General features: G+C 39.1%; 1 protein-coding gene across 2 annotated transcripts; it reads left to right on the top strand.

Moving 5' to 3' along the window:
* Window positions 1-1154: 1154 nt before the first annotated feature.
* TXLNG (taxilin gamma) lies at window positions 1155-23763 on the top strand. Of its 2 annotated transcripts, none has more exons than XM_040532893.1 (10): window positions 1155-1541; window positions 8484-8796; window positions 9504-9595; window positions 12814-12984; window positions 13709-13903; window positions 15266-15385; window positions 16462-16536; window positions 18672-18764; window positions 19304-19399; window positions 20441-23763. In XM_040532893.1, exons 1-10 carry the CDS (start codon window positions 1398-1400, stop codon window positions 20759-20761), a joined length of 1620 nt encoding a protein of 539 aa, XP_040388827.1. In that variant the 5' UTR covers window positions 1155-1397; the 3' UTR covers window positions 20762-23763. The 2 variants fall into 2 exon arrangements, with proteins under 2 accessions (XP_040388827.1, XP_040388838.1); XM_040532904.1 differs by lacking the exon at window positions 1155-1541 and adding an exon at window positions 1792-2220.
* The last annotated feature ends 455 nt before the right edge of the window (window positions 23764-24218 follow it).

Genomic DNA, 24218 nt, shown 5'->3' with positions numbered 1-24218 from the left:
TTTGATAGGCACTTTTCTGTTAAGCGAATTTTTGAAAAAAAAAAAAGAAAAAAAAAAGAGTTTACCAAAACACATGAAGAGACATCAGAAGAGAACGATAAGTGTAAGAGAAAATATTGAATGTAGTTATTTAGTTTATTTTCACATTTGTATTGTTCAGAGGGCAATAACACAGCAAGCAATCTTTGCATCTGAGATCTGTGACTGAGTTTGGAAGCGGGAAGCTCAAAATGATTAAAATTGTCACTGACACTGTATCAGCACAAAAAAAAACCTGCCAGTTCCTGTGTGAAAAGAATTACTGCTGAAAATATACACTCCAACATCTTGTATTTTTTCAAGAAAACTTTGTTCTACTTGATGGAATGGGCTCCCTCTCCCTCATCATGCTTCTGCTGCCTGACACGTGCTAGCTTCTTTGGCGCCCAAGTTGATTGAAACAGGCCTTCGAATGGATTTTATGACAGTAAAGGCTAACAGCCAACAGGAACTCTGTGGTTCTTGATTCTGTTCTCTCTCCTCTGTCCTCCTTCTATTCCAAAAAGCGCCTTTCTGGTGAAGGGGAAGGAGGGAGCGAGACTGATGTTTTGCTATGTATATACTTTCAAGCAATGCTTGGGAGAAATTAAAAGTAATACTAAAGCCATAGTCAAGGGTTGGATGGACAAGGGTTGTCCTGGCATGGACAGGAGCACCTCAGCACGGACCTCTTGCTAGTCTCAAATGGAATGGGTGTGGGGGAGAAATCCGAAACCATCAAAGGTCTGCAATGCGAAAGAAGGGTCCCATTCTTTCTTTTTCCAAGAATTGTAACAGTATTATGCATGTTTGTAAAAGAAGTCTTATTTTGGGGAAAAAAAAAAAAAAAAAAAAAAAAAAAAAAAAAACAAAAACTCCATCTAAAGATCAGGATAGGCGCCAAAAATGTATTTATTTATTTATTATCTTGAAATCAGCAGTTGGATAGGTCTGGTGAGCACAGGTTTAGGATGTAAGGACAAAGCAATTTAAGCAGAGATGACTTTACTTAATGCAACGTGCCTCCCGAAGCCTACCAGGCCCTGGGCCACCTCGCCCCCCAAGGCTGCTCGCCACCCCCCGCTCCTCCTCGCCCCACAACCGCCCCCCGCCCGCAGTGCTGTGCGAGCAGGCCCCGCGGCAGGGCCGCCGCGACTACATCTCCCGGCACGCCCCGCGGCACTCCGTCAGCCTCGAGCACGGCGGAGCCGCGAAGAGCACGCTGGGAAGCGTAGTCCGCTCCTCCTTCCCCTCCCACGTGAGGCGCGGAGCGGCGCGCTGATTGGCCGCCGAAGGCAGAAAAGGGCGGGCCGACGGGGAGGGGGACGGCTTCCGGTGTGCGGCGGCCGGGCCGCTTGTTTGGATGCTGCCGTCACATCATGGCGACGCGCGGAGCCGAGGCGGCGCGGGGAGGCGGCAGCGGCGGCGGCGGCAGCGGGGCGGCGGAGGCGGCGCGGAGCCGGCGCCACAGCCAGGGCCGGGGCGGCGACGAGGAAGAGGAGGCGGCGGCCGGCAGCCCTGAGGTGAGGGCAGCGCGAAGCCGGAGCCCGGAGCCCTCCCCCAGCCCCTCCGCGCTGCGCGGCCGGCGGTTGTGTGTGGGGGGGGGAGGCGGGGCCTGCCCCGGGCACGCGGCGGCCGTTGGGGGCCGTTGGGGGCGCGAGGCGGCCGCTGGGGGCACGTGGCGGTTACGGGCGTCGTGCCGGCGTTCGGCCCCGAACCCCGCCGCGAGGGAGCCGGGTTCAGCCCGGGGAGCCAGCTCTCCCCGCGCGGCGTTTAACGGCTTTTAACGGTTTTAAACGTGTTTTTTTTTTTTTTTTTCCCCTTTCCCGGTACGCGGGGGTTCGGGGCTCGGCCGCCCCGCTCCTTCCAGAAGGGTTCAGGGGACGGCCGGGGAGCTGCTGGGGTTGGGGTGAGGAGGAAGTGAAACCTCGTTGCGGGAAGTGATTCGCGCCGCGTTCAGTGTGCTCCTAATTAGCACCTGTCTCGGCTGCCCGCGTTTAGAAGGGCTGGTGGGATGTGCAGCGCCGCGTGCCCTGCCCGCGAGTGCGCTGGAAGTTTCCGCTTGAGCACTGGGTTCTTTCGGTGAGATTTTTGCTGGAACGACAGGAAGCGTTTTCTAGTGTTTTGTGATAAAACAGCGCTTTCAGAGTACTGAAAGGGAAGATACAAACCCAGCCTCTTCTTTCCTTGAGGTCGTTTGAGGTAAATTTAAAAGCCATTTTTTAAAAGCATGAGTCTTTTGTGTTGCAAGGCCACGGGAAAATGCAAGAAGCACAGAAATGCTACAAAAAAAAAAAGAGGCAAGGACCACAGGCACTAGCCATATGAAAATGCAACTGTCTGAGCCACTATTAAAGACTCGAATGTGAGGCCAACAGTGTTAATAACAAAATACTACTGACATTTCTAAAGATAAAATATGGGCTTTCAAGTGAGTTGTTTCTCAATCTTCCTTCTGCTGTGTTGGGACACCTAGCCTTGCAATGCCTTGGGACTAACAATGAGCAAATACCGAAGACGCCTCAGTCGGTCTTTTCAAAGCAGATAAAGGAGCACACAGAACATTGCTTTTAATGCGATGGCAGAACAGGGTGAAATACTTGTGAGACCAGAAGGTTGCTTCAAACAGCTAAGATCTCAGACCTTTGGGGAAGCCACCTCAAAAGGCCTCGGGTTTTCAGAAAGGTATGATTAGGCTGCATGGTCACTTAGGTCAGTGAGCGCACTATATGGCAGCATGGCATGAAGAAATAAACTTAATAAACTAGTCGTGTGGTTACAAACACCTGAATTACTGTTGCTAGACCGGTGGATGAAGATCCACCTGCTATAAAATTGAAACTCAAATTTTATGGCATCCCAAAATACTAATTTTTATGAAGGAGATGGATAAAATTGGAACCCAGAATGACTTTAAGCTGACTTTTAATCATAATATAGTTATATTAAAAATATTTTTCTTGAGTATCTACGCCAAGGAAAAATCCATTATATATATGTTCTTTAGAACCAAGTTTTCCTCTGTTAGCAGACAAAAGTAAATTGGTGGGATGTGGGAAGCCTAAAATTTGTTCCAGTCTATAAACCTTTAAGATAAAGATGACATATGATGCATTTGCTCTTTCTAAAGCTTCTAGGATTTTTTTGATGTATAAACAGTACTGAAGGCCAAGGCTGTAAAAGCAGCTTTATAAACATAAACCAACCACTACTATGGGGAGTGTAGGAAATGCTTTTAATAGATTAATATTTTAAGGGTAATTTAGGGTAATTTAAATATTAGGAATATTTAGGAGAAATTGGAAGTTGGGGGAGGTACTAATTATCTTTTATTAAGAGGCACAGAGAGGTACCTCATTTTCAGGTGGAGAGGAGAAGATTGAGAATGTGTATGTGCACAGTAAGTGTATTGCTTGTGTGGAAAGTGTAAAGTGTAGGCACTTTAGTACACATAATATCAACACTATGCACAGTGTAGTTTTAGATAGAACTTTTTGTTAGAGACTTTTTTGGGTATTAAACAAAAAAAAAAATGTGACTGGCTCGCAATGGTAGGTAGGATAGACTCTGTGTAGGTGTTCCTGTGTAGTGCATGTTGCTGAAGCAGTACTGTTTGACATAGAAGAATGTTGGATTAAGCTCTTGTGATCATGGGCAGTTTCATAAATAGGGTGCCTGTCTTTGTGCTCTCACCTCTTAGGCATGAAGTATGGTAGAGTTGTTCTGATGTGCGCCTTTTTGATCAAGGTACGAGTTGAGAGAACAGAGCAGACTACTGACCTAAAACTTCAGGGTGAGCAGGAGTGATGTTACCAGTAATTTTCCTACAGGCATCCTCAAACCATTTGGTCTGTAACTCTGAAATAGATTAAAGGTGATGTGCTTATGCAGAAATGTCAGTGTCTTGTAACAGCTGGATTCGCTGCTAGGTATGTAGCAAGCGTCTTACTTCTTAATGGTTGAATTCTAAGTTTTGGTAAGTAACTCTTGTGATCTTGTGTTACGAAGTGCTACACGGTGCAAAATGTTCTTGGTTGAGTCACCATCCCTGGAGGTCTTCAAAAGACGTTTAGATGTAGAGCTTAGTGATATGGTTTAGTGGAGGACTTGTCAGTGTTAGGTCTTTTTCTAGGTATGTTATCTAATTCTGGTCTGTCAAATCTTAAGCCACACATCGCTATATCTGTCTGGAAGCTGAGAGACCGTGGCAGCAGCTGAAAAAGGTATCAGCGATTTCAGTAGATAGTCTTTGGTGGGGTGATTTTATTGTGTTTTTATTCAGTCAGTACTGAATCAGCACTGTTACATACACAATGTGCTGTTGGAAGTGCTCTGTTCTGGCTGGAACGTTAAATGAGAAGTTCACTTGTCTGATTAGCACATGTTTGGGGGGAAAAATAAAAGGTAATATTTTGGGTTGTTCTGTCTGTCTCAGTAGGGGGGCAATTTCAGTGGTACTGGTACAGTGCAGTGTAACATTTTCATTGTGGCATTTATTATTGTTATGCTTCAACATGAAGATTGATACAAACCAAATCTGAAATTATCTGGTGCTTTAAGAATATGCTTTTAATATCTGAAGTGACGGCTCAGAACACTAATGCAGAAAATTCTTTGTTAATCATGATCAGGAGGTCATCTAGCTGTTATTGTTTGTGGCCCCTGTCAGGCGATAGCAGACTTGTCAGTGCTTAAAATAAAGGCTCTCCAATCTACGTTAAACGCATTAGAGTTTTAATATGTTGTCCCACTACCTGTCTGTCCTACCAGGATGTACGGGTGACAACTTGAGGGAATTGAACTATTTTTTTTTGGTTATCCTTATATGTAGTCAGGTTGTTTTAGCTGCTGGTAGAACCTTTTATCTGACTACAGTATTCTAGCCTGTGGTCACCAATTTCTAATTATATTTAAGACAAGAAAATTGGATGCTTTACAAAAACTGTGTACTGCCACATTGTGCTTTAGTTTTGGAGGGAACAGGCTTGCATGTCACTAAGCTTAAATTTGCTCTGTATTCATTGGAAAACCAGGAAACCAAAAGAAGGATGAGAAGTTCTATTAAAAAAATTCTTTTTTTTTCTGCTATTGCTGTCACTTTCAAATATATTTGAAATGTGCAAGGCACATGTACACAAACCTTGATCATCAATTCAGTAAGCTGATGGATGACTTCTCCATTCTCTGCCAAACTTTGGAGGATGAGACTGATCTAAAAATCCTTTTGTTTTTTGTGTTTTTTTTTTTGACCAAGGAATTGAGAAATAATGGTGTTGAGAAATGATTATTGTCAGTAAGGAATCAAAAAGCTCTGCCAAATTACCAAGGTGGCGGTGTTCACTCGGGGAAAGTTCCAGGTGCTTAGGAATGCACGTAGTAATTGCTGGCTCTGAAATAACAGGTATTTAAGATATGGTGACAGTTTGCTAGTAGAGGTGGGCATTTCTCAATCACTGATCACATCTGTGCCCCTGCCAGTAGTCCGATTTTCCCCAGAAAGGGCAGGCTTTTTGCAGATGAAAATAGCTGCTGAAAATCTTGGGGTTGCCCAAATTTGAAGCGATGCATCTTGTGCGTGTCTTCTTGCTGACAGTGCTCCAGATCCACAGTGGTCTGTGTTCCCTACGCACCTGTGGCTAGGATATACGGTATTTTGGGCTTGGTTCCTTGCGCTCTGGCTCTGATCAAACTGCCTTTTTTTAGTCTCTCTCGTGTCTTGGCATCTCTCCAAACATCGTGCTAGCTCTTCTGTTGGGTTGGCAGAATCGCCTATTGCTGTGCAGTGAACTGGGCTGAGGTACTGGTCTGGCTACGAAATTTGTTAGGGCAAGTTGTGTGAACCTCGTTGCCAGCACAAGGGAGAGGTGGCGTGGGGCAGGGGAATGAGAAACGATAGAAGCGCTGCTCCTGTTCAGCCTGCAGCTGCAGCCGGTCAGGCCTCCTCCGCTGCCTACTGTGCTTCCTACCAATTTTGTGCTCGACTTGCAGAGGGAAAACCTTGAGTCTGCTTAGGGATTTCAGAAAGTCCCAAACCAGAAGCTTGGAGCTTAAGGCAGGCTTTCCCTACCTTTCACCGGGCTTCTCAGGCACAAGAACCTGAATTGGAAGTTTCTGTCCTATGTAAAAGAAAAAAACTGCAAGTGTCAGCTGGTGTGATGGTTCTGCAGTTCTACCTTGGGGTCACGTTGTGCTCAGTTGCCTCTGATCTTTCTGGTCTCTTCGATCTAATGTGAGCCCTACAGTACTCAGTATTCAGCTTCAGCAAGAATTGTGTTTTGTAGAGAAGATCCGTGCCATAATTTCAACCGTTGGTATGTACAAAAAGTTGAAACGAGCAATAGAGTTTTATCTCTTGTCCTGTTTTAGGAAGAAGCTCTTGGTTGCTAAACTTGGAGCAGTGAGCCTTTCCGATGGAAGCCTCACAGTTTAAGACAATCTAAGGAAAAATTACAAATTTTACAGCTTGAAGAGAAAATCAACTGTTATGTGTTGGGACTGATCATTTGTTGCAACAATTCTCTTACTGCGTTACCTTCAGAGCCATTCATCAAGTACATGGACTGGCATGACTGCAGAAAGATAAAAACTGCAGTGAGCTTGTTTGTCCATAAAGGAGTTGCATCATTTCAACACTTACAAAGAGCAGTGTGAAGTAAAAATCTTCTTTGATAAGCGAAAAGTTGTTCCTTGATGTCTACGTAGTTTATTTGCATAACAAAGCTCACCGTCCTTCCTGAAAGGTGTTGTGTTAATTCCACCTTCAGGAGAACCAGTCTGCCTTGAGCTAAGCTCTAAAGCTGGGGACTTGCTTTGAGCATAGAGAGCAACTAAGCTCTTGCGTATATTTTTAACAATATTAATGCATGTTTGTGTAATGATTTTAAACGGCTCTACCAAGCATGCTAAAGAACTAGGGAGTTGAACTATTGCTCAAAATATTATTGTTATTGTTGGCTGTGTTCCTTTGATGTTCGCTAATTTCTTTTCAAGAGGAAAATGGTCCATCTGTGCAGAATATACAGCCCAATGTAAACTCCTCCTTTTACATATCAGCACATTTTTAATAGTGAAATATCTGAATTGTTCTATGCTTAAACAGCATCATTCGGCATATAAACGAGCCCTATTTTTATAACTGCTTAGGCTGTAACTTTTTAAGGAAATTTGCTTTCAGTTCACTGAATAAACCGATGAGAATGATCACTTTACTTTGGCAGTAAAGTGACTTCAACTCTGCTTATCATACTTAAGCTATGTATGCACTTTGTAAAGTAGGATTGCAAATGGACAGCAAAAAATAACTGGTTGCTTCCAAGTACTTCCCTGAGTCCTGACCCCTGTATTTTTAAAAAATAAATAAAACTGAAATGATTCTAGAGATTAAGAATGCTGTTCTTATGATTGAGGAAGGATTCTGGTGTTGCTTTATAAGTTTTATGGGGATATCAGCATGTATTCCGCTCCCAAATATGCATGTATCACTGCAGTGTTAAAACAATGGGTGATGTTTAGCTTTTTGGTTAAATAATTAGGCGTTTCTGTATGTAAGAAATCTCCCAAGACAATTCTGTTTAATTGGGCAGAAGTAATGTATTGCTTAAAAAAGCAAACTACAAAACGTAGGTAGTAGACCTCCAGATCTGAAGCCAGTGAATATTCATGTTTTTCTGGGATGATTTAATGGAGGTAAATTGTAATATTTGTAATATTGTTATTGTAATTTGTAATATTTTGAAAATAGGTGTCTTCCTGGTCTTGTTTATCACTCTTGTGAAACAGTTTTTCTGCAAATGTGAATTGACAATCGTGTTTGGCATTCTGGTTGAAGTAGTTTGAGCTCTTATCCTTGTATGTTATTGAAACTATGGGTTTCTTTAGGTTTCCTAGCACCATATGTTTTTCACTTTTTCGTCTGATTTGTCTCCTGAATTGTCTTAAAACCAAAGTCTTTCACTTCTCTGAAACTAGTACGTAATAAAGCTGTCCTTAATCACAACATGTCCTTGTTTAAAATTGTAGATCCTATTTTTCATTTTACAGTATGTAGCATTTCCTATATTTAGTGTTGATTTTGTGAGATAATGCTTTTTAAACTATGATGGAGGTATATTTTAAGTTTGGGTAACTTAACAACTGAGATGAAATCAAATTAGTTTCAGAGCCTAAAGAGCAGATTTCCATGTGAATTTGTAATTTCTAGTATGTAAATATTTTTGCAGTGACAAAGTATTGAAATTATGTAATAGAAATTAATATTTTGGGGTCTTGTGTGTTGCTTTCTTCATTGCTTCTTAGGCTTACGCACTTTACATTTTATTTATATACCTGTCTTGACAACGGTGAGCATCATCTTGATCAATGTGAATAAAGGTGGAATTTTACTTTTTTTCAATACTAAAGAAGGATGGAAGTTTTCATTTTCAATTCGGTTGCTTGACATCTGCTTTTTCCTTTCCCTTCTGAAGTTGGTTATTGGTGCAATGGAAGAAGCTGGATCTCAGGAGATGGGAACGAATAACCAGGATCAGCTGGTGAACAGCAAATGCAATGAATCGTCTGATGCAGCATTGCAGCATACGGAGTCCAACTGTGATGGCCTGGAAAATGCGGGCACACTGGAAGAAGCTGAGTACATCACAAAGAACAGAAAGCTCCTAGGGTCCTTGTGCTGCTCTCAGGAGTCTCGTGAGGAGACTCCTGGGAGAGAAGAAGCCCGTACTGATCCACCTGATGGCCAGCAAGATCCAGAGAGTGAAAAACACAAAGAGAAAACTTTAGGTGTGTTCTTGGCATTCTGACTCTCAAAATTTATATGGCTTTAATTTCAAAGACAGGCTTTAATATTTTCATAAAATAGATATGCATTTTCTCTTATGTCTCACATTTATTTTGTAGCCAGAACTTCTCAGAATATTCTGTTAAAGGTAACAAAATGTGTACTTTTTGCTTAAGGAAGGTCGGTTCTTAATATGTATCATAGAATCCTTCTGCTGATAATGCTATTTTTATAGCAGCCTTAAAAAAAAAAAAAGGTCAGTACTAATAAGCTTTTTAAACTTTCTGATCGTTGGATTCGTTGTTAAATTTGTGATTGTGGTGGTCAGTGCTGATATTTAAATTCCAAAAGGTATGTTTAAAGGCACTTGTGTGAATATCTTTTATCTTTGAATATCTTTTTATCTTTTTGAATATCTTTGTTTCAAGTTTTTCTTTTCTATTATAAATCATAAAACAAAAATGTTACTGTGGTTTTAAGGTTAAAGTAACTTTTGCTATCCAAGTTGTGTAATGGCATATAGCCAAAACAAATGGTTCCTATTGTGATGACTTCCCATTTGTCACTTGTTAGATATTATGCAGCTATCAAACCAGAGAACAACTTAGAAGCATGAGAAATTAGTGATTTATATTTGCTTTCTAAAGGCAGGGTGGCTTTTCTGATACATTTTTTTTCTCAGTATGGTTGTCTTTCTTTCTTTTCGTAGGAAAAGAAGTGCTATTATTAATGCAAGCCTTGAACACGCTTTCTACTCCAGAGGAAAAGTTGGCAGCTTTGTGCAAAAAGTATGCTGATCTGGTAAGTAATTTGTAAAGATAGCAAGAGTTATTCATGTGTTAATACTAACAGTGGAATGCAAGAACTTCTAATACAGGACAGTTAACATTTCTGAATGTTTCACAGTGTTGGTAGGAAAATTAAAATGAACACACAGACTTATTACAAATATTGCTTCAGCCAAACTTGTGTGTAGTCTTTTCATGTCTACATGACTGCCTAAATCTAAAGAAAAATTGGATTATGATACCTTTTTGTTAACCTTGTACTGAAGCATAACATTAGGATTAACAGAAAAGCTAAGTTTCTTTTGAAAGTAAATGTTTTCGTAGCTCCTGTCTGTTGACAGTGCTTTTGTGCTAGCATTTTATAACTTATGTGCTTTAGGGTAATGGGAAAGAACATACTGTGTTTTTTGAAAAAAAAATCAGTTATTCTTAACTCTTTAGTGCTTGGGGATGGAGTTGGAAAGATGTAGTTTTAATCTTCCTTTGTGATTTGCAGTCATGCAAAGGAACGCATTAGGAAAGTATGTATTTCTTCAGCAACAGACCAAAAAGGCAAAACATGAGCAGTTATTGATCATGGAGTGCATTCCCACCCCAAATAGCAGAAAGGACAATGTATTCTCTAAATTAATTGGTGGCAAAATCGGCTCATAAGTTTCAGTATGTGTCTGTAAATGAAAATGCTTCACTTGTTCATCTTGAGACAGGGACAGACAAGAATGGAAATACTGTGTATGTGTTTTCCCACCATATTTAGATATAAAATGAAAGCAAAAGTAAATAGATAACTGAATAGCTTGAAAAAGCCAAGGATTGCCTTCTCTTGTTGTCAGGTATGTTATGTACGGGAATGTTTCTAAACATGACATAATGGCTGCGCAAGATGGCCTAAATCTTCTAAAATTAATTTTTCTTTTGAGATTAGCGATGTTTCTAGAGCTTAGAGAATGAGCTAGTACCTAGTCTTTTTAGTCACACAGCCAGTAATAACTATTTAGCTTAGTTTTGTTTTTGCAGCTCCGGAGTCCTCCTTGGAGGTCTGTTGATATTTTTTGCTTTGTTTTCTTGCTCTCACATGCATGCTCTTGCTCACATGAGTGAATTTACTTTGAAACCAACAGCTTCTCTAAGAAACCGCTTTCATTTAAATGAGAAATAATAGTTCCATACTGCAACTCAAGGATGGGAAGCCCACATAAAAATGATACTGTGAGAGAAAATGCAGTAAATGAGTTCGATCTTAGGAACAATTGCTTGCGCATGTGGTGCCTTTTCAGGCAGCTCCTATGTCAAGTCAGTGATGAAGATGGTGGCCTATGTGAGGAGCTAGGTTAGGGTGAGTTCCTTAATTCTGCAGAAGGAAAAGAGTCTGCTCCATCTTCACTTCTTGATTTATGCTGTTGAAGGAAAGAGTTCAAACCAGCGGAGGAACTGCCACACTAAATGAATAGTAATTTCCTTCCAGAAGTTCGGCAATCAGGAGAGACCTGTTCACATTTTGATTTTTTTCCTCTTCCGGTAGAGGATCCATAGTCTACTGGTCTGTTGTTAGAATTACAATCCTAGAAAACCAGTTGCTCTCCCTGTGATGCTCAGAATTGCTGGGAAGTTGGGTGGGAGTTCATGCAGGAATAAGAGTAGCTTAGTTTTAGTACTTGGAGGTACTCTGTTCCCCTTAGGTTCAGTTTGATCTGGTTATGCTCCTCGTAGGATGCATTCTTTTCTCCATGGTTATGGTGGTGAACCACTGGCATAGGTGTCAAATTTAATGCCAGCAGAGGTTTGAACTGTTTATGACAGTGCACCTACAATGCTTGTTTTCTTTTTTTAAAGATTCATCATCTTTAAAGCTCACTGTCAGGTTTTTCAGTGGTGTCTCATGAAAAGGACTGTACAATAAAGGTAGGAATGCCACTCTCCTGGCAAAAGATCTTCCACAATTTTTTTTCCTATTTTGGAATCTATCAGGAGATCAATTTGTGATGCAGGAAGGTTTGCATCCTTGGTGATATGTCTCCCACTGGCATACTTTTACAGGCCTGACGTTTCATAGGTATGCAGACAGCACAGCCAATTGAAGTGTTTTTTCTGGCCACCCAAGAAAAGGGCTTTTCATGTTTGGATATCAGAATGTTTCCTTAAGGTTCCTTTACTCCTAACTGGATGAGATACAAATTTGTTTTACTGTTGTCAAGGAGGTCCTTAACTTTTTTTTTTTAACTTATTATTTCTTCTGTCCTTTAGCATTATTTTGAGCTCTTTCGGAAAACCATCATTGTATTCTTGTGTCACGATGATGTTCCTGGTTGCCAGCCAGCCTTTTCCTGTGGTGTCCGGAGGCTGAGGCACTAATAAGGAGCAGTACTACACTTAACATTGTTACCACCTGTACAATAGATCAGACTCTAATGTGGTTTCTTGGGGAGCCCAAAAATCAAATGCAGTAGAACACATTCGCAACTAGGTATTACTACAAGAAACTCTTCAATTCACTGGATGTTCATAAAATAGATTTTGAAGTCTGCACTGATAAAAAAGTTTAACACTATTGGCTACCATCTAAATTGTCTAAAGGAAATGGATTCAATATTTTATTTCAAATGGTTGAGACTACAGATTTCTTAAGTCACCATTAAGCCTGGGCTGTGCAGCTTTAATAATATTTGACATGATTTGTGTCAGGGCTGCTGGTTGTATCTGTTCCTTTCTGAAGTAACTTACCATTTTACGAACTTGTGTAGCGTACTGCTTCCTTCAGTAGGAGCTCCTGCTGATAAGAAATCTGCACAGTTTTGTGGGGTTTTCTTTTTGACAGTAAAGAGAGCTGCTGGATAAATGATTTTGTGTAACATACAGATAAGAGTGGAAACAATTGTGACTTGCTGAAATGCCAGTCTCAGTTGGATTTTAATTGCCCCATCCTTCCTTCTCAGGCCTAGTCCTACCCCTGTAGCTGAATTCAAGCTGATAGCCCATGGTCAACAGGTCTGCGCTCCCTGTCCTCAGTGACAAATATTTGTCGTGTTGGAATGTGTATATTCTATGCTTACATACTTAGAATTTTATGGAAGATGATGGGGGCTTCTCTTAAGATCAGTGTAAGGGGTCAAATAATTGTTTCATTTCTTTGTTTTCATCTGGAATGTCTAAATGCTTGTTTGGCCTGCTAGTGTAGATGCATAAAGATAGTCTTGGCTATATTTATTTCATAAATATACTCTCTAATGTTAGTTGGAGGAGAGCCGGAATGTTCAAAAGCAGATGAAGATACTGCAGAAAAAGCAAGCACAAGTTGTGAAGGAGAAAGTCCACTTGCAGAGTGAGCACAGCAAGGCCATTTTGGCACGCAGCAAACTGGAATCTCTCTGTCGGGAGCTTCAGCGTCATAACAAGACTTTAAAGGTTAGTTTATTGACATAAATCACAGTGCTGGGGGAGGTGGTTTGAATTCCTGGTTATTGATTATTGCTTAAAACCAGGGCTGCTGACTTCATTTATTATTATGTCCCATGTCTGTGTTACTGAAATCTTTAGATAGTGAGTAACATACGGTGTAAGTGTACCTGATTTTTGAGGTAAAGAACATAGGGGTACTTAAATGAGCTAAAACTTTTTCCTCAGACTGGTTCATAGATCGTGTTACTTGCTGTGTGTGGTCTTGCCATATTTATTTCTGGGAACAGTAATGATGACTGCTGGAAAAAAAATAGCACAAGTGAATAACAGCAGCATGAAATGGCAGTGTATCAAAGAAGGCTTATTTGTATTAGAATGCAGTTGCTAGGAGTGAGGTGGAAGAGCCATGAGATTCTTATCTGTAATTAGTGTAGGAAAGTACGTTATATTATCAATTCTGGTTTTAACATCTTGGTAATCCTTACTCTTGCATAGGTAGTCATGTAGTATCTTAAAACGCCAGTGGAATTGGTAATAACAAAATTCTCTAAAAGTTTTGGAACTTTATATAGGTAGATCAGTATGATGTTACAATTGTGGCTTACATTAACTCTAGCATTTTAGAACTTTAAACTGTACAGAAGTGAATTATTACCTGACTCAAATAGGAAGAAGGTACCTGGTCTGTCTGTCTTGAACATCATTACTTTCTCATACTGTCTAATAAAAGGAAGAAAACATGCAGCAAGCACGTGAAGAAGAAGAGAGGCGAAAAGAAGCAACTGCACACTTCCAGATTACACTGAATGAAATTCAGGCTCAACTGGAACAGCATGATATACATAATGCCAAGCTCCGTCAGGAGAATATTGAACTTGGGGAAAAACTGAAGAAGCTCATTGAGCAGTACGCGTTGCGAGAAGAGGTACTTAATTTATGCTTCTGACGGGAGTCTCTTAGTTCCTTGACTATAAGGATCAGATAATTATTTAAAGGGAGGAAAAAAAACTAGTACTTCATGTTCATCATATATGTGATCTAAAACATTTTGTTCTTGACTACCTTGAAAAATTATGCAGTTGTTTGGCCTATTATCTGCCTTTTGTTTCCATGGTTTCGCATCCCTATATTTAAGATGACCTTTCACAGTGAAAGTGGTCAAATAAGTAGGTTGTCCAGAGGCAGCTTGTGGAATCCTTGTCCTTGGAAGTATTCACAACTCAATTGGGCAAGGTGTGAACAACGTGATTACTTTGAAGTTGGCCCTGCTTTCAGTGGGCATTTGGACTAAATTACTTCCAAAGGTTATTTCCAACATACATATGCATTAATACTTGAAGTTCTTCTAAAGTATAATTTCACTTTATAATGTGAGAGGATGTAAGTTGTTCTCTTGTTTTGGTTCATCAAGATTTTGTTTTTGTTTGAGCTACTTTGTAGCTCTTGTTGGTATTCAAACATGGTAAGCTATCATGCTTTCAGAATATATATGGAGTGGTATTAGGGAAATGACTATTTTAGGGCTGAGCTAGCTTTTAATAGTGTGGGAGCTACCCAGTCTAAGTTAAAGTAGTGCGGAAACTCAAGGTTGGCCTGTTTTTGTCAGAGAGAACCAAGTCTCAAGGTGTTCTACAGTTTGGGAGAAAAAAAACAAGCAGCATTGCTAGTTGGCATAGGAGGTTTGGAATATGGCTGCTTTTTTTATCTGGATTAGTGAGAAAGTTCACTGTATACTCTGGTTCTCCACCTTCTGTGATCGTGGAATACTTGTATATACAATGAGATAATTTGGGGAAAAGGTAGGAAGTTGTCTTGTGCTACTTTATGTTTGGAAGTAAGACTGCATGCTTGTTAATTGATTCGTGAAGTATCATGAGCCAAATGATTTGCAAACTTTGCTTGTTTGGAGTTCTTTTAATTTATCAAGACTAGAGGTTTTACAAGTAACATTCGAAGTACTTAAAGGGTTAGAGGTAGATCCACCAGCTTTGAGAGAGGATGTAGGCTACTTGTTACAGGATTTCTGAAAACACCTAGTGTGAAGTGACATACAGTATTCTACCAATTTAATAAAATATGCTTCTAACCAAGGTTTCCATTAAAGACAAAAAAAAAAAAGTGTAGCTATAATGGAGAAAAAGAGCATGTAAAACAGTTTTTTACTGCTTTTTCTTTCTGCATGAAACTTCTCAAGAATATGCATTCCCCAACCCATACGCAAAAAACTTACCTTAACTGACCTGTTCACAGTTTATCTTTGACCAATACAATTTTTTTTGTTGTTTAGCATATTGATAAAGTGTTCAAACATAAAGAACTGCAGCAGCAACTTGTGGATGCCAAACTACAACAAACTACCCAACTTATTAAAGAAGCAGAGGAAAAACATCAGCGAGAAAGGGAGTTTGTAAGTGAATTCTATGCATGTTAAAAGAACTAACAACCCACTGAAGCACACTTTTCATGATTTAAAATAAATACAGCAGACAGCAAACTAAGGGGAGTGTATTCTGAAAGTTAGGATAGTTTTTCAACGTCAAGACTGAGATGTAAGCTTCGCATGAATGATGCGTACGGTATTAGCGTCCATATACAAAGGCAAATAGTGTTACTGTTTGCATTTACTCAGCAAATGTGCTGGATATCACTTGGAGTTTTTTTAGATTGGGAGAAGTGTTGAGGTTAAACACCAAAGGTACTTTCTTGCTGTTGTGTGGTTGCAACTTCTGGTGTTATGCTATAGGACGTAACAAAATAAACTGTAGGCTCACAGAATAAAGCACATGCTTTTCTGAACTGCCTGTCCCCAAAACTGTCTGTTTTATTTGTGTGTTGGTAATCAGCAGTTTACTTGCAGTCTTTCAAGGAATCAGTTTTCAATTAAAAATAGTAGAAGTGTCGTCTTCTTAATGGAGCTGTAACTTACAGGAAAAGCAAGACTTCTTGCCTAGATAATCTCAAAATGATCATCTGGTATTGAACTAGAACATCTAGTGTTAAGTTATTAAAAAAATTTGGAATCCTAAGCTGATGAAAATTTATTCAAAGATGAATCTACAAAATGGTCATAAATTGAATCAAAATTGGTTTGAACCAATCTATAAAGGTAATATTAATGACTAGATAAACGGAGGTCGAAAATAAATTACAAGAGTTATGAAACACTTACAAATTACATATAGATCATCAATGAACTACTTGTATAATTTTAGCAGTTCGAAGTTGATACCAAAATAGAAACGTAATTGAATCACGTACCAACTAAAAAGAGTCTCAGTAAAATTGTCTGTATGTCAGCACATGCTTTAAATAGTATATATCAAAGTACAGTGTAGTGGTAATAATTTCAAAAAACTCATGTGAGGAAAATGTCGTGTGAATGGCCCGTCGCTGATGTTAACTTTTGTTCACTTTTTATCATAGATTAAATTTTTTATGCTATTCTTATGAGTATTTTCTTTGTGTGTTTTCTGTGTTTTCTAGCTTCTAAAAGAAGCTACTGAGTCCAGACACAAGTGTGAACAGATGAAGCAACAGGAAGCTCAGCTCAAGCAGCAGGTACTTTTTGAAATGGAATGCCCTTCAATAACAGTTTTTCCAAAATGAAAATGTGGCTAGTGAAATGTAACATAACTTGTGAAAAAACTGCATGTTATCATTCGTTGGATACACGAAGTACTTGTCACAAAAAAACATTGGTTTTTAATTAACTCTTTAATTTTCAGCAAGTAACTCCTCAATAGTGTTGTATGAAGCATAAGTAGTAGAGACTTGACATTTAGTCATTTTGCTATTTAAGACCTCTGGAGAGTTCTGTTAATTCGGAGGTGCTAAACATTGAATTGCTAGAGTTGCTATCCTCTTAAATTCACAGCAATAATATTAGAAAGTGTATTGGTTCTTTTTTTTTCCCATTCCTTGCCTGCTTTGAAGCTGTTCTTTCTTTCAAAGGTATTTTATCCTCTTTATAGCTGTTCAGGACCAGAAAGACCCTTGCGCCTTTTTCTATAAAGAATTGGGTGTGATTTTAAAAGTGCAGGTTTTAAAATTTGTTCCTTACTGTTTCTATCCCATCCTTTTGTAGGGGAATGGGAGCAAGAAGTGTTTTGTTTATCCTTGTAGTTACTGAGACTTTGTAACCTAAATCTGTGTCCACAAAAAAACCCATACTGTCTTCAAATTGTTTTCTTGCTGTAAACACTACAGCCAAATACTCTCTGAGTGGAGAGATGGTCTCCAGTTTTTGTGCTGCTGTTCTGGATCACCTGCAGTCATTGGCCACATGTGAGCTCAGCACATAAGGCAAAGGGAAATGGTAGGTTAAGCTAACGTTGTAACATCTGAGAAGCAGCAGCTATTACTTTCACTGTATGCCTGTTATTGCTTCAGTTTTGAGTTTTGTATCAAGTCTCCTTGAAAGCTGTTTCGTGCCCCTTTTTCATACGTAACTCTACCTAATTCTTTTCCCAGCTTTCCAAACAGTCACGTTTAAAGTGTATGCATGTAGTTAAGAGTAGTTGTACATGCACGTCTTCACTAAAAATTGGACTCATTAAAGTCCAGATTCTTCCAGATACTTTTTTGCTGTTTGTCCAAAAAGGTTTTCTACCACATGTAGTCTTTTATGTTTTATCTTCAAATTAGTTGCCTTCTGTTGAAAATCCCAATGCCTATTTTTATAGTAACAACGGGTATATCTGTGCTTTCCTGTGGCCAGCAGATTTTTTTGAATTCGGGTGGAAGTTCAGTCACAGTAATGGCAGAGTCGTAATCTGACAGCTAACTTTTCTTATGAAAACTTTTCGTATGAAATTCCATCTTTTTTTTTTTAGAGAAAAATGCAGTATCTGTGTTCTGAATTGTCCTGCAATCCTTGATGTAAGCATTGAAAGAACTGATTACTTTTTGAGATTGGGTAAAAAGTTCCTAGTAAATTGTCTTGGTGTTTCAAACTGCTGTATTCTCAGAACATTGTATTACACACTGATTATAAAGCATAAACCTAAAAATAACTTACATTTTAAGACCTTTTTTGGAAAATGATGCTTCAATACATTTTGCTGTTCTGATGACTGACCTTGTGGTGCAGGGCAAGAAACTTTTCTGTCACTGAATATTAATACTCTTAGTTCATTAAAACTGAGGCTTTTCAACGTTGAATGAATTCCTTGTTGATATTCACTTCCCATAATTTTTGCTCACTAGCTGAATTTTGTATGCCGTGAATGTATATTTTGAATTCCGGGTTTGATGATGTTTATTTTGTCCCAGCCTTGGTTGTTAGCTTTGACTGGTTAAGGTGGAAAAGTAGAATTCTCTCGTAGTAGTATTCATTCTTTTGTGCTGAGTTTCCTCTGTATTGAAGTCCACAGCTTTTTTTTCAGTGGGGAGACAAAAATGGTAGTGATGACTAAATACAGTGACTTCCAACATTTTTATTAATAATTTTATCCTTTACTTTAGAATGTATTACTGTTCTATTGAAACAGGTTGCTCTCCTTTCATATATAATTTGAATAGCGTGTTTTCAGTCAAGCTCTGCACACTCCTCAGATGAAAATTGTGGGATAGCATGGAAAAGATTAAACGTAGTTCATCTTCTATATTGTTTCATTTTTCCCTTGTACCTTAACGGATATTTTTGTATTCATGTACAGCTGTTCAAATTAACGTTCCTGCTCTTTTACCAACAGCTTTCTCTTTACATGGATAAATTTGAGGAATTCCAGACTACCATGGCAAAAAGCAATGAACTCTTTACAACCTTCAGACAAGAAATGGAGAAGGTACTTTTAGGATTACTTAGAACACCATTTTATATATATTTATATATATATATATATATATATAAAACACATGCTGTTATTAGGATGCATTTTGTATCTTATAATAATGTTCGCCTTCTGAAAATGTGTTATTTTGATGCTTTTTTTTTTGGATCTTGAGATAGGAAGTAGGGATTTGTCATATTGTGGAAGAGAAGTGCTTTTTTTAAATTGACATATCTAAATCCTGATGTCAACGTTTTATCAACGGCATATAACACGTTTGGTTCTCTTCTGTTGTGGTTATGTTTTAAAACTTATTTTCTTGTAGAATTTTAACAGTCGTTCCTGAAGGTTGGTGATCTATTTCTTTTATGAATCAGTCTTGTTTTCTTTGAGGGCAGGCTTGGTGCTTGTGGAGCTGATTTTGTGCAGAAAGATTTTTCTGTAAAATAATCTGTTCAAACTGGACTTCAAAAGTAACGTTATAAGCCAAAGTATTAATGTATACCTATCTGTTATAAAGCAAGCCACATAAGTCTTCCTTTCGTCTTTTGTAGATGACAAAGAAGATTAAGAAACTGGAAAAGGAAACTATAGTCTGGCGTACAAAATGGGAAAACAACAACAAGGCTCTTCTTCAAATGGCTGAAGAGGTAATTATTTCTATCTTTTAAGCAGCTGTACAGCTAAACTAGAGTCTGCACTCTGGAGAACTTCACACAGTGTTTTGATTACGGATGACTGGTGGTAAGAGATGGTAGCCTCTTCTTGGACTGTCTCCATTGTATTTTCTGTTGTGTGATGGTACTGTTCTCCCTCAGCATGGAAAATGAGTTTAGGTTTAGGTAGTGGCTTTTCATGACCAGAAAAACGTCAGCCTTATCTTTCCTTGCTCAGTTTGCCCACAATTAGTCAGATACTGTGTATGAAATCATACAAGTTGAATGAATTGACAGTATTTAAATATGCTATGCAAAATTCAATTAGTGCTGCAACAGAGACCTATTTTAAATATGCAAGACCCATGTGAAGGAAATAACCTGTGGGTAAGGAAACACTTGCTTCGATGCATTGCTGCTTCTTTTGAGGTCATGAGGTGCTATTACTTTATTGCAGTCCAACAGAAGACATAAACAGTTTTCACGTGGGCTGTAAGCATAATGTTCTGAGTTGCTCTCCTACATTTCCTAATTTCTAGTTCAATTATATTTGATTTTGCTAAACTATATTGGGACATCCCTAATTTTCCTATAGGTTCTGCTATAGCACTGTTTATCTTTACCTTTTTAAAGAGCTAATTGAAGAGCCATGAATACATTACCTTCTGACCTGTTTTGCTGCTGAATTGTAGATTTCCCACTTATATTCCCTTCTGCTCCCTCTAGTTGCCATTATTTGTGTAGTGATTCACTGCTCTATGGGACTTCATAATCACCATTTCTGCTGATACTCAGCCCTCACAGTTAGCATTATGGAGTTACCTGGTTCTCACTGTTAAGTTTCTAAAGGTGTCTGTTGCCAGTCTTAGACAAACCATCTGAAGTGTAGTGTCGAGTAAGTATTCTGAGCAAGGATTTGACCTACTGGATTAATTAACAGGATTAAAAAATGGTGATTCTTTTCATTAATTTAGGAAAACAAACAAACAAAAAACAGTGGCATCCTGAAACTTCTGTTTGTTTTTTGTCCCTCAGAAAACAGTAAGAGATAAAGAATACAAAGGCTTTCAAATAAAACTGGAGCGTTTGGAGAAGCTATGCAGGGCCCTTCAGACAGAAAGGAATGAGCTGAATGAGAAGGTGGAGATCCTTAAGGAGCAGGTTTCTCTCAGAGAAGCAGATGTGGATCTAGCTGTGCAGGTGTTGCAGTCCTGCACGCTCAATTCCCACGAGGAGCTGGAAAGTCCCACTGACACGGAACCAGGAATCCAGCCCAGTGTTGAATCACAAGTGGCAAATCGTTCTGAAAAGACTGTCTCAACAAGTCCTGTTCCTGGCACTGAATCTGTAGACTAAAATGAAGTGTAAACACTGTATTGAGAGATATATTTTGTGTATAACTTTCTCTGTTGGTGGTAACTATTGGTTTTGTGGTGAAAATTTTCTTACTTTTTCTACCATATCTGTATTTTCTTAGAACTACTGGACTTATGTGGTACAGGAAGCTGCATAGCAGCTTTAAATAGCTTAAACTATAAATTTTCCACAACTGTGTTGCACATCTGCCTCATTTTTTAAAAGAAAATATTTTTCCATAAAAGGATGCATGTGCATTTCCTCCCCACAACACAAATCACTGTCATTGAAGACTGTGTACAGACGTAACATCATTAGGGGGAAAATAGTGACGCTTGTCACTTCTTTTGGTTTAAAGAACAGCATTCTGGTTTTGTTCATTGAGTTGGCACTCAATATACTAAAAGTTACCAAGTTTTTCAGTAAGTTTATCTACACGAGGATGTCTAATGGCCAGTAAAAATGTCAGCTTTCCCCTCTAGTATGTTTTCATATATATGAAAAACTAAAGGTCCAGAATATAGTAAAAATGTATGTTTAAGGGGTTTTATGTACTTTGTGGTATGGAAAAACAACAGCTTTGAAACACGTTGATTTGCAGCTGGTGAAACAGGGTGTACAACTTCTTTGCAGACTTCTCAGGGTTGTGTTGTAAAAGTTATTTGGGACTAGTAGCCCTACCTGTGAGGATGCTAAATAGAAATGTGTCAGGAAACGTACAGCAGTGTTACAGAGTGGAATTTTGCAGTTGGGTAATGTCCTGTTACACAGACATTGGTCACATTCTTCCCTCTTAGCTGCGGTGTGTCCATAACATGATTATGCTGCCTAGAGAAATCACATGTTGTCGAGACACATCTGTGGATTATCTGAAGGGCTGGGAAGAAAACATTTACTGCCTGAGGTGTAGCAGACACAAGCCTCTAGCATATAGGCTTTTAGTAGCCGTATATGCAACGTATGTAAGTATTAGTTAAAGTATGTACTTGTTTAAATTGGACATGTAGAGTCAGGTACTTCTCCTGAAGTGTGCAACGTTCAATATCTTGCATGTTCAACCTTGAAGCTGTACCAGTTGGCAGAGTGCCTTCCCAGTTAGGTATCTGTAAAGTTGGTACTTCAAATTCTTACAGTAACATGCCACAAACAAAGCACCCTTGTTAACCTTAAGCCATGTAGGCTTTTCCTTTTAAAAAAAAAGTCATATCCATATTTTGACTTTATTCTGAGAAACTGGGACCAACTTTTTTTTGGCAAGGCAATGTGTGAAATAATTACCAATTACCCAAGTTACCCTTAACTTTAGTTCATATGTATTTACTTTCTAGTTTTGGTTGCTGTCATTTTAAGGAATATGAAAATGTGTAGCCTTTTCTGGTACTTAAAGTTCTTTGCACTTACTTGGGAGGGGATTTCTGAATCAAGCACATCTCAATGAGCTTCCCACCCTCATTGCCCTTGACAGTTTAGTGGCTAAATTACTTGAATGTTCAGGCTGCACTGAGCTCCTGATCCTTTTCCTGTAGTGATGTACATTGAAATAATGTAGCTGTCTCTTAAAGAGAGTAAGGTTATGTAAGGCCTGATAAATGTGTTGTAGCTCGTACCACTGAGAGGAACTGTGTGAAACTGACATTTCTTTAATGGTGGAGCAAATGGGAGGCTGGCCATTTTTCTGCTAGATTTGTGCAAGTTTTGCGTTTGTGGTCCAAGCACAATGCAGGAATGAAAGAAGGTAGCAGTGAGCAGTCAGTCAAGGAAGACTCAGAGCTTTGAAGTGTTAATCATGCTAACCATATGGCCTAAAAGTACTAGAAAGAAGTATTTCAGACTTGTGATTTAAATGACTTGTTTTGTAGAATCAATCTGTTTAAAAAAAATAGTTGTTGCAAGAACTGGTTTTCAGCTAACACTAAGCACGAAATAATTTTCCTGAGGGAAAGTGAAAAAACTTTGTATCTGATTCATCATACCCTTGGCAAGGTAGGACGTGAAGTTTTCTATATTTACAGCTTATTGTTTGGACATTTTTATCTAATGATTCTTTTGATAGTGCTTGTTCTATATGGGGGCAAGAGCAAATTTTGGACCCTGCTGCAAGAATATTTTAAAGGGCTTTTAGAGACCTGACAGATGTATAGAACAGCAATATAATTATATTTGTTACTGACTTAATTTGTAAATGAAGCAGAATGCCCCAAGTGAGAGGCTTTAAAAATGGGGATCTCTCTTTCTCTTTCCTACCCTTAACATTCCCATGTCGCATCAACTTTTCATCTGGCCAAGGTGAGCTATACTTCGCTTCCTGAAACCAGTCGGTACCTTTTCATGCATTGCTTTAAAGAGTGTTGTTTTAGATAAGAAATAACACCCCCATACAAATTTTTATCAAGGGATAAGCTCAGCACTCTAACTGATCTGCCATACAGCAGGCTATTGCACTGCCAGTCTGCAGCCAAATTGGCTCCAGTAAGGTTTTTAAGTGAACTTGTATTAATGCCTTTCTTCCACTACCATAAACTGTTTAATCAGGGCTGTAAGCTGATGTAGCCTGAAATAAGTACGTCTAATTGTCAAAACTCTGGGGCTTGATTGACAGTTTCACCATGATTAAGCTGCGAAAAGGCTGAATTATACGTGATGCAAGACCCGAGTATGTGTATACATACACAGGTAAGTTAGGGCTGTATCTAATGTTTTGTCCTTCCTTTCATTACACTTACACCTGGTTACGTTACAGTTCAATTCTCAGGTGTTGCAGAAAATCTACCTCTTTGGACTGTAGATGGAAATAACTGTGAAAAAAGTGATGCAGAAATCTAGTTTGTGCTAAACACACTGCTTTATTTTTACAACCCATGTCTGCTTTCATGAGGAAAAAATGATAAATGAACAGGCAGTCTTTGTTTTGCTTTTCAAAAACATTTTGTAGAGATTTTTCACTAATGTGAATCTGAAATTTTATCTACTCAATTCTGTATAGATTAAGTAAATAAGTATGCTTAATATATTGGACTCTGAGTTTTTCTTTTACATCGTATTCGTGTCTGACCGGATCTACCGAACTCATTCTGTATGTTTGAAAACTCGAGAATGAAAATTAAAAGATGTGAAATGTGAGTTCAAGCGTACTGCTCAAGTTAAGTGCCCCACAAAGGGTGGCATTGCGGAGACGTCGGAGGCTTGCATGTTACCAGGAGGAGTCTCGCAGGCAGAAAGTGGTAGAAGAGCTATGTGCACCCAGCAGGCTGCGGGCATGAGGAGGGGTGCGGCGTGTCTGAGCACGGAGAGCAGCAGCATGGACTGAACCTGTGGCTGCCTGCTTGAATGCTGCAGTTGGTTATCTACCACAGCTAGACTGCGTGCAGCATGAAAAACGTGGTGGTGGTTACAGTGGGTTGTCTAGTAACTTCAAGTGTTCCTCATTCCGTCATAAGAAAGTAGGGTCATGCGTCAC

This window comes from Cygnus olor, chromosome 1 (assembly GCF_009769625.2).
Source record: "Cygnus olor isolate bCygOlo1 chromosome 1, bCygOlo1.pri.v2, whole genome shotgun sequence".
Lineage (NCBI taxonomy): Eukaryota > Metazoa > Chordata > Aves > Anseriformes > Anatidae > Cygnus > Cygnus olor.
The sequence above is the reverse complement of the archived record's forward strand: the minus strand, read 5'-3'. Positions and strand labels throughout refer to the sequence as shown.

Excerpts from the sequence above, each read along its gene's own strand:
- TXLNG (XM_040532893.1), top strand. The coding sequence starts at position 1,398 with ATGGCGACGCGCGGAGCCGAGGCGGCGCGGGGAGGCGGCAGCGGCGGC. Across the intron at positions 8,797-9,503 it reads ACACAAAGAGAAAACTTTAG|GAAAAGAAGTGCTATTATTA; the intron begins GTGTGTTCTTGG and ends TTCTTTTCGTAG. Across the intron at positions 15,386-16,461 it reads ATCAGCGAGAAAGGGAGTTT|CTTCTAAAAGAAGCTACTGA; the intron begins GTAAGTGAATTC and ends TGTGTTTTCTAG.